The 13777-nt window shown below is 36.6% G+C and overlaps 1 protein-coding gene across 3 annotated transcripts in view; it reads right to left on the minus strand.

Annotated features, from left to right (window-relative positions):
- The window catches only part of SFSWAP (splicing factor SWAP), a 41751-nt gene that overhangs the window by 10908 nt on the left and 17066 nt on the right, over positions 1-13777 (minus strand). For all 3 annotated transcript variants that reach the window (XM_026037774.1, XM_026037773.1, XM_026037775.1), the window contains 4 exons: positions 13403-13580; positions 10443-10715; positions 9258-9448; positions 673-938 (listed from right to left, as the gene is read on the minus strand). In XM_026037774.1, coding sequence (XP_025893559.1) covers positions 673-938; positions 9258-9448; positions 10443-10715; positions 13403-13580 — 908 coding nt within the window. The remainder of the gene's footprint in view (positions 1-672; positions 939-9257; positions 9449-10442; positions 10716-13402; positions 13581-13777) is intronic.

Here is a 13777-nt window from a genome sequence, read left to right on the forward strand (position 1 = left end):
AATTTTAAATGCATTAGATAAAGGCAGTAGCATGTAAATGCACAAAGCATTTGAATCACAAGGTGCCTGAACACCGCTCAGGTAGTCTGATACATAGTCTGATACAGAAAACCCTACTCAAAGAACATGCCCTTCCTACTGACCACAGCAAGTGCCAGCTGTGCTTGGGCTTCRAAATATTGAAAGCTTTGCTGACAATAAATATTAAATGTACTGAAACATAAATCTTAGATGTTATTCACAGTATTAACAACTGAATATATATTATATAATCTTATAATCAGAGAATTAATATAATTAATATCCTTAATGATTAAATATAGAGTTATTATCAGGTTACTTTATTCCAGCAGCAGCCACAGACTTCTTAGCAACTCTCTTCCTATTATAATCACACTTCCCACATAGAATACCATGATGTATGTTACYGACAAGACTCAAAGAATATTTCCTGATGCAAATTTTGTATTGTTAATTAGAAACTGACGATAGCTTTGTTAAAGACATTTTAAAAGATTTTTACATCTGATCATTATTTATTCACCATTCTAAAGGTGACAATATCCTTTGTAATGGTTATGAGGAAGCTTACAGAACAAAAAGAAGTGCAGAAATGTGTTAAGCAGCAGCCCATACAGAACTCCAAAGAACACATTTGACTTCCAAACCCACCTTGAATGTCTTACAGTTCTATAGGCAGTGGGAAGTGAATGCTTTGCTTTTGAATGTGATCTAGATCTGGACTTAGATGATGAATGATATTTAGAAGGTGATCGAGATCTTGTCCGAGATCTTTTCTTATGTTTCTTTCTTTTCTTCTCCTTTTCTTCATCCCTAGGAGGATCTTTGCTTCTGCTGGAAGGCCTTTCTGCTTGTTTAACGTCTAAAGTCGGTAAAGTTCTTACTGCAGTGACGGGACAYGGTAAACTACTGACGCTCTGCAAATAAAGGTAAATAAAAAACAAAACAATATTCAATTTTGAAAGATGCATAATGATTTTCAACCTGAGAAAGTCTTACATGTACAAATAACACAAAGATCTCTAGCTCTTTACACTAATTGGAGGGCTAAACTTCTACTCCTGTGCATGCTACGTAAGTGCACACTTCTTCTGGCAGAGAAACTTAGATATCTTGCTCAGTAGTCTTTCCAGCTATACTATGCATTGCTTTGGTAGAAACGCTGTGTAACAAGTGAAACACTGTGGAAAATAATATTTAAACACTCATTCTACATTTCTGACTCATTAAAGTACATGCGAAATATGTCAATCTTAAGAAAATATTTGATAAATCAATAACTTTCCATAAATCCTTACAGTGCTGCCTTAATATTATACATATATAATAATAATATATATTATTATACACTAATATTGTATACTAATATTATAAAGGCTGACATCTTAAAGTATGTATCTGGATGCATTTAGGAGGCCTACACAGTCCCTCAGTGCTACACATGCAAGTTAACATACACATGGCAGAAACTGTCAGCTTAATTAGAACACAATTCTGAAATTTTTTTTTTCTCCCCTCATTTTGATAAAGAAATGCATTCTAAAAAGTGGGCACTACCAGACAACTGTTCTTCTATGTATCATTTCTATTTAAAAAGGGATAAAGTTGAAAATAAAATTGGGAACTACTGACATTCAACTAAGTTCTAAAGCCCTGATGGTGCTACTTCAATTACAATGACAGACAGAAACACACATACAACTATGAAATATAATAAAGTTGATACAAAGTACTTGTAAGCTCAGTAAAATATTTTGCATGTAAAGACATGGAAAGATCATTAAGTATTTTGCATGCTAAGAGATGGAAAGATCACTAAGTATTATTAAAGACAAATTAAGCTGTTGCTCAATTCATCCAGTAAATAACTGACTACAGTTAATTAAGCAAAGCGATACTCCAATAAATTCTCATATTATCAGTTTGCACTTGAGAGAATTTTACTGAACGCCTTGTTTAGAACAACTCAACTCAGCCACTATAGATATGCTCCTCATTTCAAATTCTGTCACTCCCCGAGCTGCCATTTCAAGGCAACTGGAGAGATCAGTTTCCTTCTGTCAGAATTTCCCCTCTGCCTGGTCTGACACTTTCCCCATTTAATAGAAGGATGCTTAAAGTGAACAGAACAGAAACTAATCCATTAAAATGTGAAAAAAACAAATTAGAAATTGGTGATCTTTTCTCTCTATTCTTCCCCTACTGTGAATGTGTCAGGGCMATAGAGTTGGCCACATCTGAATAACTGGAAATGGGTTTTCCTTCTAGTATTAAACAGCCACGATTCTTTCCGAGCTTTAACTGATAATGGCTATTACAATATTTATAGAACTAGCAACGAAGCTATACTAAACTCGTTTGCTTCAAGAATTTCAAACATTTCACAGCACAATCACCAGAGCTAAACGTAAAGGCCCCTCCTATTTCAAGATAACTGCTTTACTAGAAGCCCATTTCCAATTCCGCTAACTTCACAATCCACATATCATTCCAGACACTTCATCTCCAAACTCCAAGGTATCCTAAGAGACCACTGCAGCCTACTTCTGTTCCTTGRCAGTGTTATTCATCTCTTTATACAGTACCTTAGTCTTCCCTTTGAACATCACTGAATATGTAACACATTGGTTTGCCTTGAAGTAGCAGGCTCTCCTAGCTTGAAAGGAAACAGCTGTAGGCAAAGTAGAGTTAAGAGGGAAAACAAGAGGCACAAGTAAGAAACAATAGTTCTCAGCGCCCAAGTTCATTTAGCTGCATGAAATACAAGCGATGACACCAGTGCCAGAAAGGAAGTTAATAAACTGAAGATGATGGTACTTTCTGCACAAACATTGGGATGCTTTCAGCAATCAGTGGACAGCCCCAAACGTTCAGCATTCCTGTGGATAGGGAAAGGTGGAACGCCTGGGCTCTCCATGACTTTTGGGAGGTTCACACGAAGACGAACGGAGCCGTTTTGCTCATCTGCCTTAAGTGCAGTCGTGGCTCCCTCCTGCTCAGGCAGAACCGCTGCAGGGTGCTGCTGAGTCACGCTGGCGGAGCTGCAGCGGAAGCCGTGCAGAAGGGACTTGTCCCCTCGGTGAGCACGCAGGTCCCGGAGCACGAGGTGACAGCTAACACAGATAAAGAAATCACCTACTGAACCGAATCCGCACAGCGCACCAGGGAGACGGGGAGCCGAGATTCCAGCTGTCAGGTCACAGCGGCAAGATCAGCAGTGCAGGAAAGTGGTGAATCCCTCTGCACCAGCTCCACTTCCCGGACAAAAACATCGCCAGCAAAAGGGGCTGAAACCCGACCCACGCGGGCTGCAGAACTACGTGGAAGAACTTAAAGCCACCAGGTTGCAAGGCCACACAGAAAAGTTTCTAGGCGTGTAATTAATGCTGCTGAACAAAAGCCTTTAAAAGAATGTGCTGTCTTAGAGTGTGACAACAAAAGGAAGCTGTTATCGGCCTGTGTTTTCACTAGGGAAAGCTGAACCAGGCAAAGTAAGATAGAGGGAACCAGAAACAAAGGTGAGAATGCAGGAGGGGAAAAAAAAAAAAAAAAAGACATACATTGGTCTTTTATATATTTATACAACTTGCACACATTTATCGTTTTTGTAGATGCACAATGTTCCATTGCTACAGAAAACAGGGTCAACTAGAGCAGCGAGTATCAAAGATGCACGTGATCTGTACTAGTTGATAACCCTCTTATGCTTGGCAAAACTTGAATAGCGTCTTATTTTTAAACTTGCACTATGAAATTTCTATTTCACTTGTAAACACACTATCCTTCGCAGAAAAAAAAAGAATATTGTTATACACAGGACAAATATAAGGACAAATCATTTGACAAAGAACAAAAACAGATCTTCAGAAGTGAAAGGATGAAAGAGGCAAAAGAAGCATTGCCTTGTGCTATAGAATCTTTATATTGAAAGGCAAAAAGGTAGATGACATTTAGGACATGTCATTAAAACAAAACTACTTCCAATTTTCAATTTGGAARGCACTGCAATTGCAAATTTTCTCCTTGGTAAGAAATTGGATGGTAAGAGTTATATAGTTCGAGTAAAACTATAGTTAGAGTTCGAGTAAAACTAACCGTGTTTTACATGCAGATCAAAGAACTCATACTATATGAGAGATTAGCAGAATAGCCTGTATTACAAATCCAGATAATACATTATTAGGCAAATTATGGCTCATACAAAAATATTCCGTACTACAAATGCAAACCAGTTGTCATTACATCAACTGCTTTGAAGTCAAACTGGACTCCAGGGAATATGTGAAGCCTTCTCTTGCCARCCACTAGTGTTAGCCCCTTCTCCTACCTTGCCAGGTATTTCCTGTACCAGTAGATTCTAGGAGACACTACATCACTTAAATTTAATGGTCACTTAATACCACTCTCTTTGAATAGGCCTCCATAGGCCTTCCTTTGGCAGGGACAACAGTGACTGGACTTCAACTACACACATTTACTAAACCTTTTTGTATTGAGTGATGATTTAGCAGGTTAGGATTTCCATCCCACAAGATATCTATAATCTGCTACAGTTACCAAATGCTGTTCATTAAAAATTGACACAGTTGTTCACAAGGAAGACACCCAACCTTGCAATTGTCCTCCCACGAGGCTTGGCTGCAAAGGGCTGGAGAAGCACTGGCCCCATATCCTGTTCCTTCTACCTCTTGTTCCCAGATACATTTAAGAACAATTTTGTTCACATTAACCGAGCGGGGAAGCCTCACAGCTTTTAGCTAGCATTTGAGTAGTCAAACATCATTTTAAACCCAGAAAAAGGTGGTCAGTATAGCTTGTATGTATCTTRTACAAGTGTAGAGTCAGACAAACAATGTAAGATTGTTTCTTACATTGTAAACCATGTAAGAGAAAAAGTGTGAGAGAAACAAAAGCAACCAACCAAACCTTGCCCCACAGTCCTATCTTAACATGAAATCTCCCCTACTTAAAAGTTTTGGTTCAAAGTCTTTTGGAATCCAGTTTGAATTTCAGATTATGAAATAGTTTAGAAGAAAATTGCTTGTTTATAAAAAAGCTCTTCAATTCAGTACTCCAAATCAGTACCCCAATCCTGAATATTTACCCTTCGCATCCTTAAATCTAGTTGTCGTTCCCTGTCATAAGCCAGTGACCCAAGTGCTTGATGATGAAGGACTCACTACAACTACAAGATGTGTTGGTTAGCTTGCTATAGAAGTGCCTATGTGAATTACGTATGGAAACACCACACAGAAAATGCTACACTGTTATCTCCAAGTCCTCAAAAAGGGCAGGGACTTGATTAGACACAACGTTACTTAAGGCTGATTACAACGTTACTTAAAGTTGATTACAACGTTACTGGAMGCTGATTTCCCTTTGGGAGGCTGAGCCCTTGGTCACTACAACTAAACTCAAAACATTTTTCAAACACTGGTCTGATGTGTAACTGCTGTTGTAATGAATGCCAGTATTGTRAAAAACCCCTCCTGAAAAGCTGTGCTGCTTTGTTGCTCAAGCTCGATTTTACTTTAAGAAAAAGAACTTACTTTTTAAGGGGGAAAAAAAAAAGGAAAAAAAACCCAGAAAACTGTTTCAAAAAAACTGCTATAGAGAAAGCAGATTTGCCTATTTTTATGATCAACACAAAAGTGAAAAGAATAAAAGCAATATAGTCTATAGTATCAACTGTCCTTCACATACAGTTAATAGAATAAATTTTTTTCAAAGGTGAAATACATAGTAACAGCATTTTTTTAAAGAAACATTTGGTATCATGAAAAACTGACAGAGGTCAGAAAAGCCTTGCTCTACTAATGCATTTCTACAGAGTGCGATAAGCCTTCAGCAAAACGCAGGCTGTGTATACACACATAAATAGCATTACTAGTTTTTACAGTTATTAGGCAAAAGCAATCTCACGGGAATTACACACCTCCCRTTGAAATTTTCAACTCCTTTTCATGCTTTATTATACATTTCAGTTACTATTCCAATTTCTGAGACAGATTTGAAACAACAAAAAGCATTGCACAACGTGTCCTTTATGACCATTATGTATCAATCTTTGTTTCCTGGACTCAGGAACCAAATACCCTAGATGACATTTTTGGTGGACGTTTAAAAATAATTATTATTTTTTTTCTTCATTTTGTGGAATATCCCTAATTAATTCCACTGGCAAAACTGCCTAACTAGTTTTTCATCAGTGGATGTAGTTCTTGCTTCCAGCATTCTGATACCAACTCGTTGTCAAACTGATTGCATACAGACCTCTAGTCTGGGTAATAAAAATAGATAAATACTTTTTAATATATCAGATTTATCGAGCCACCTAACTTCAGAATAAACAGACCTGGTACAATAAGTTTTCAAGATCTGTTATAAAAACATGAGCAGAATCAACAACTAAAGCAACCATACAAAAATCTGAGCCCACAATCTGCATTTATGTACAAATGGGGTTAGGTGAACCCGACTGTACACACAACAGAGGTTAACAAAACCACATATTCTTTCATTTACCTTTTTTATGAAAAAATCATGAACCAAATAGTCTCTTATGAAGAGACAAACCATAAGCAGAAGAAGAGTTTTACGGTAGACCGGCTACATATCAAAACGTATGTAGACAGCAGAACTTTAAAATAAGGCAAATCAAAACTGGTTACTCACTAAACAAAGACATCAGTTTAAAACACATTCATATTTTGAACTAAACTAAAATCAAAACAAATATATACATGTATATAGAGAGAGCAAAAGTGGTAATAGAAATGAGAGAGCATAGTAGGAGAAATATTTTGTTTCCCAAGATACCATGGCCTTTTARGCTATGCATTCACACAGTACTAGTATTCCCATATTTACAACATAAATGTCAGTCTTATTTCAAAAAGAAAGGTCACATCAGTGACATTTGAATATATATTTGAAATGCTAAATAAAATCATTTATCAAGACAGTGTTTCCACCAGTAAGAAGTGGTGAATGTGGCTGCTTCAAAACTCTCATTAAACTCATTGAAAAAGTGACAACTGTTAGTCAAAAGTTATTTCAATCATCAGTATTTCTGATCTCCAGCCAGAGGTTAAAGAGGAAAGTTAGTTTGATCAGTGGAACAGAAAACAATGTGCTGGCTTTTCTGGGAGTTATGTATTCCTAGAACTAGCAAACTGATTCTGCTTCCCAAAGATACCTGTTTGCAGCACGCACAGGTGGACCTGTCTGCAGCACATACAAACACAAGCAGAAAATTTCACATGGCTTGTGTGGGATCCAGCATCAAAACCCAATGGTTTATGAATTTCAGGCCCTGTGAATATGCCTAGGTTTCAGTAAACCTTACAGTATCCACGCCAAATCCCTGCTTTGCCCACCTGCTGTTTACAGCTACTGCAGTGAAGACGCAAGTCTAAGGTGACTTTGTTGAAAATTGATTTTGACAGAGTTTTTCTTCCACTAAGAATACAGATTGTCTAGACTTGTTGGAGGTGCTAGTGCAGGTGCTGAAAATTCAGAAAACTCCCATCACTAACTTTTCAGCAAGCATATATAAAATTATTCCGGATGGGCATATATTTATGATAAAAAGATGCTTAGGCTGAAGAAAAGAAGTGATGCTCCTGGAAGTTAAACTATCATTTCATAATCTAGGTCATGCACTATACTGCAGAAAGAGAGAGACTACCTAGAAGAAAAAGGGAGGTTAAAAAAAAAAAGTCAAAAACAGCAAAATGCAAAACAAACAAACAAACCCACACCATTAAATTAAGTTATTCTCCTCCATGGACAGGGAAAAAGTGAAGTAACGAGAAACTTAATGGAAAATAAGACAACATAAAATTGAAAGCGACTCTTGGACAGAGAATGCAGCTCTGTTGCCAAAACCTTCTGAAAAGCTTCAGTACTGAGCTATGATGTATGAATGGATCAATACTAGAAGGATTTTAGAGGCATACATAATAAATGCAAATCCCTCATTTAAGCTTTAAGGATTGTAGTTATTCTGTTGAAATAAAAAACTTGTGTGTGTGAAATGCATTGTTCTTTAGCTACTGCCGACAGCTATCTCTGTACAAAAAGAGCAAACCCATGGCTTTGATCAATATAAGTTTTCCAGGTTTGTACTTCAACAAATTGCAAAGAGCATTCCTAGCAAATAAATGTCTTCACCAATTAAAAATGGGAGAAACAGAATTCAGCATTTGTATGATTTCTACCTCTTCCAGATTTCAACAAGCTGGAAATGACTAACTCCAGGAACATCATCTCTCAATCTGTTTATAGTGGTCTTGAAAATATCAATAAAAATCACAAGCATACTGTTGAAATAAACCATTCACTGGAGTAAGAGGACTGGAGAAGCATTTCACTACTTCTGGAGTGTGTTCTAACAGTGATTAAGTGCATAGTTGAACACTTCTTTCTCTGTCACAGAGGAAGCTCAGAACTTGACTGTAGCTGTGTTTGCACTGCTGTAGAACACAAACTTGTGGTCTGAATTTTTATGTAGCTTGTACTTTTGAGATTAATTTCTTGCATAGATGTCATTCATCACTTCATTATAGCAAGAATATTCTGAAGAGATGCTTAACTCGCACATTACCACCCCACTGGCTTTTGTGACTGCTCACTATTTCTATCCCAGCTGAACTCTTAAAACTTTTACCAGGACTAACCCTAAGATCCCTCTTTAAGGTTACCTACTCACATTTTTCTAGTCTTACAATGAAGATTTCAAGAGGCTCTAGCCAAAGAGATCTTGTAATTATAACCACTGATCAACAGACTGACTGGCAATAGCTATCTAGCTAACTGATTACAAGTTACTTCAGCATAATAAATCCTTTTCCTTCTTTGTGGTAAGTGTTAATAATCCAGTATACAATGACGGGAACCTAACTCTTCATTTCTTTTGGAAAAAGCAGTCCAAACAGTCAAACATTATGAGCAGTTCCACTATCTGTCTTGAACTAAACATAAAACTGTTTTACTTGTTTTGTGTTCCATAGCAGACCACTGTATTATGCACCGTATTTCTCTGCCAAATCCTTAACTGTTAGAAATACCCAAGATAACTGAAAAAGATGAACAGAGTTCTAAATTCAAGTTTCTCTCCATTTGYGAAATCTTCCCTCTCTTCAGTCAACTTCATAAAAATATTCTYAGATTCACATTCTGTAGATAAGTTTACTGTTAGCTTTATGGTCAAGACAAACCTATTTCTTGCTTACCTCAACACTGAAGGAATTCTCTTCAATCTTCTCAACTTCTGCTTCTGCCAGAGGATTTTTCAGGGTCTGCAAGAACAATGCAGCTTTCCTTTTGCGCTCGGCTTGCAACTGCTTTTCTTTTGATTCTTTGGAGGCTTGGGCAAGCTTCTCTCTTGCTGCWGCAGCAAGTCTATCCTCTAGCTTCTGTTTTGCTGAGACACAAACATAAAGCTCACAAYCTCAGTTTCCTTAAAAACACCCTTGCCCCTAAATGCCCACAAATTCTTCCATTACATCTAAAGACAGAACAAGGACATAATAGCTTGAAGTTACAAAATTTCAAGCATYTTAATTTACAGATATAGCATTCGTTTGATGATAAGCATTAAATGGTAAATAAATTTTTTTAAGTTTAAAGGAACTTACATGAAAGTCTTAGCTATAGCTACTGCATTTCTGTTGTTAGGTTTTATTAGCCTAATATCTCTGAATTGTACTGAGAGCATCAGAAAGCATCCCACTGTTTTAGGCACCACACAAAATCTTTTATCCTCACAGCTGTCAATCTGATCCTACAGTAATTTACACACAGCTCTGGAAGTCAACYTCAAGAATTAATATAGACTACATTATTTTAAAAAGGAAGCTGTCTTGGGGGCAAAAGGAGAGATTTGATAACTTTTAAAGAAAACTTCATTCAACATACCCTTCTGCCCTTACACACATAAGCACAGTGAAAAAAAATACATACGAAGACTTAAAAGCACTGTATTGTAACAAGAACARAACATAAAAATAGAAAAGTTGATATTAGTCCATACAGGCAGGCTACATAGCTGAAAAAATAGCTCAAAGCGTTTCATTATTCTGTGAAGGAAGAAAAGAAATGGGCATGCTTTTTTCTGGACTGTGTTAATGCCATCTGGAAACTAGAAATCGAGTGTCTACTCAGAGGCTGTAATCAAAACAAGAAAACAAAGACCATACATTATGGGAAAGCACTCAAATCCAGGTTGACTTTAGCTGAGCAAGCAATGAAAACTGCATTGTTAAAAATAAGGAAGAAAGGCTGCTGGGGGTGGGCAGCCTGTAGGGGATTCCTGTTAAAACAACAAGGTGAAGATTCAATACTTCTTCATGCAACAATTCTGCTCTTTGCCTGAAGGACTCAATGTTTCATTTTGCTTTCAATGTAACACCGGATACCTTGTTTAGCTTCCAACTCCTCCTGTGTAAGTTGAGGTTTTTTCTCTTCAGTAACAGTACAAGGAGTGGGAACAGCTGGAGTATGGTTTGTAGTAGTAGAACTAGTAGTAATAGTAGTAGTAGTAGTAGTAGCAGCAGCAGCATTCTCTTGGCCTTCCTTGCCCTCTTCCTCCTCCTCATCACTGTCATCATCTAATTTAACGCGGTTTTTCTCCAAGGGAAGAAGGTCATTTTCTTTGGCCTTGATTGCAAAGCTTATTGGAGCAAATGATGCTGTGAATGAAGGGTAAGATTTTACACATCATTAGGCAACAGCAGAAAGCAGGTTGACTCTTTTTTTCTTTTTATTTTATCCATTACTCATGAAGACTACTCCGTGAAAAGATAAGGCGTGAAGAAAGAAAAAAAAAAAAAAAAAAGGAAAATTTGAGTCACCTTAACATAACACAAATTACTCAAGGGAAAAGGACAGGACTAAAATAGTTCCCCCTCCCCCCCCCTTGCTTTTTCTTGACAGGAAATACTCTTTACAATCTCTTCTAATACTTCAGTAGGAGCAGGAAAGAAAGGTACTCTGAATCATCCCAGGAATTACACTTTCCTGAAGTTAAATATAAAGAATTAATATTCTTTCCCAAATAAATGAGCGGTCTACTCCTTCAAGTTTAGGACCCATATCTACCATATTTGAATTTCTGAACTCATCTAAGAAAGCTGAAGTAATTTAACTTGTGGATATGTAAATACCTGCACYTACTCTGTCACTTTCTTTTTTTTAAAGCAGTATGATTAAAATAATCAGAAAACTACTACTGTAAAATTTCTAAATTTCATTGTGCAACCAAGGAGGATACGTAAGTCCCTAGTTATACCAAATTACTAGATGGGAGAAGGAAAATGGAATGCTGGCCACAAATTTTAAAACACTATGTTTTAGATAAAAGTTCTTTTTTAGAAACAACTATACATTTGTTAAAATGTTTCTCCATTTACTCATAATTAGTTAAGATTTCCCCCACTGCCCAAATTCTTTGGATTAAAGTATGAAACCAGAAAAGCTGCAGTTTAGGATAAAATATTTCATAAATACATATGAAGCAGAAAATAGTTGACAATACTTTTGCATACTTAATTGTATCACACATTTTCATCATATTGCCATTGCTCTGCATTACCTCTACAATAAATCTTAATACACATATCCTCGTATTGAATGATGCCTTAACATTTTCTATTATCACAGAGATAAAGTATGTCAGGCCAAAAGGAAAAAGAGAATCCTAAAATATACTTCAGTATTTACTCCCCATGGTTACTTCTTTCTTCTTGAAACTATTTTCCCAGTTTCTCATCACTGAGCACACAGCCAAGGTTGCTTTCTGAGAAACCCTGTTGGATGCACTTGCCTATATTTCCTTTACACTAAATCTGATGGTTTGTAAAATGACAGCATTTGTCAGGTTCACGCAGCAGTGCTTAAAGACTTATTTCCATCTATATGAAAATTAATTACTTTGGGGAATTAACAGCATTTCATTATAGGAGCACTAAATGCAAAAGCTAAGCAGTTTTCCCTATTCTTAGCTGATCTTGCTGTGGTAAGATTGGTGGTCACCTATTCCTTTCAAGCAGCCGCTGTTCTCCTCCCAAACAAAAAAAGACACCGCACACTCAGCCCAGCACATTCAAAGGAAGAAAACTGCCTGTATAGAGAGAACAAAATGCCACAGTAAAAAGGAAATTTCAAGGCAGCAGATCATTTCGAGCTTGTTTTTACTAGCGGATCTTCCAAAAATAATAAATGTAGTAATGTATTAGCTATGATTAAATCTGAACTAATCCTTTCTCCCCTCAAAGAAATTCCCATGAAATAGTTTGAAAGCAGTTACCGGAAAATACAGAATTAATCTGTTAGCTATTTATTTAAAGACAACTTTAAAGAACAAAAGGATTGAACTGCTCACACATCTCAAGCAATAGTAATCTACTGGCATATGGTTTGCTGCATCTTTTTTTTCCTTCTCAGAATGCCTTTTGCATATGCATCCTCTAGGATTTCAATTAGGGAAATCTAAGTAAAATTGATTTACATACCAAGGTTTCTGAAAAATAAGCTTTGCATGTTCTAATCCTGGGGTTAGAAAATAGGCTTAAAAATAAGGAAGAACTGAAGAATTACAAGGTAACAAACAACAACAGTGGCTTCCCAACTTTCTCATGTGGTCAAACAAATCACAAATGAGGTTTTTAAGTTTTTAGAGGAAGGAAAAAAAGAAATCTTGCACAGATGTTAAGTTGGGTCTACAGCCAACTCCTGTATTTTGTCTACAAGAAAACGCAATTTGTACCACATTAGAGATGAAATTGAAATATAAGCTTAAAGACATAGGGTTGACATGAAACAAGTCTTTGGTTACATTACATAATCTATAGGATATGAGTTGCATTTTTTTAATTAAAGAAAGCACAACCTGGGTTGCTGCTAAGACTGTTAGAAGAAAAACATTCTACTTAGAGAGAAGGATTTCTTTTTTTTCTAGCCCAGCTTCCAAAATGGGAAGATGGAGAAATTAAGAAATATGCCTAGTCTACTTCCTCCTCATGTATAGACTCAGTAAGATTACAGCTTTTATACAGAAAAAATACCTTCTTTCTTATAGGCAACTTTTAATAGTCAGCTTTTAAATGGCTTAATGACAAATAAAACCCTATTAAGATCAATGATGACAGCCCTCAGCTTTGTGCAAAACTGAAATACAGCAATTAATCTGTCAGACAGCCAGCACTTGATAGGAGCCGATACAAAAATAAGAAACATGAATGCAATCAAATTATTTTGGTCCTTTTTTGATGCTTCTATGTAAAATATTTTCTCCACATGCTGCAAATTCCTTTTCCTACATTTTTTTAAAGTTCATTCCCACAGATATTTTAGAGTCCAACAAATTATGCCAACGTACCTTTCACCAGTTTACCATCACTGATGGCTTTTGAAGGAGGAACATCCTTTTTAGCTCCTGGCACTCCCTTAGCACTTGATTCAGATGCATCCTCAGGTGTTTGTTCCTCTGCAAACTGAGTTTCACTTGGTGCATCACCGGCAGTATCTGCTGGAACATCTTCAGATGAAGATACTCCCTTTTCAAATAGAAAAGTGCAAGGTTACCAACCGAGGAATTCAGGTCAGAATTGCTGCAGTATTTGCAGAGCTACAAAAAACACATTACCACCAGCTAATTGTGTATCAGCAATCTATCCCATGCAGTTAMAAGTTAAAGTTTGCTTCTTTTAAGTACTGGATTATTTTATATAAACCCAGAGGTAACACAAATAGG

This window comes from Nothoprocta perdicaria, unplaced genomic scaffold, assembly GCF_003342845.1.
Source record: "Nothoprocta perdicaria isolate Ctin4 unplaced genomic scaffold, notPer1 scaffold_2, whole genome shotgun sequence".
NCBI classification, from domain to species: domain Eukaryota; kingdom Metazoa; phylum Chordata; class Aves; order Tinamiformes; family Tinamidae; genus Nothoprocta; species Nothoprocta perdicaria.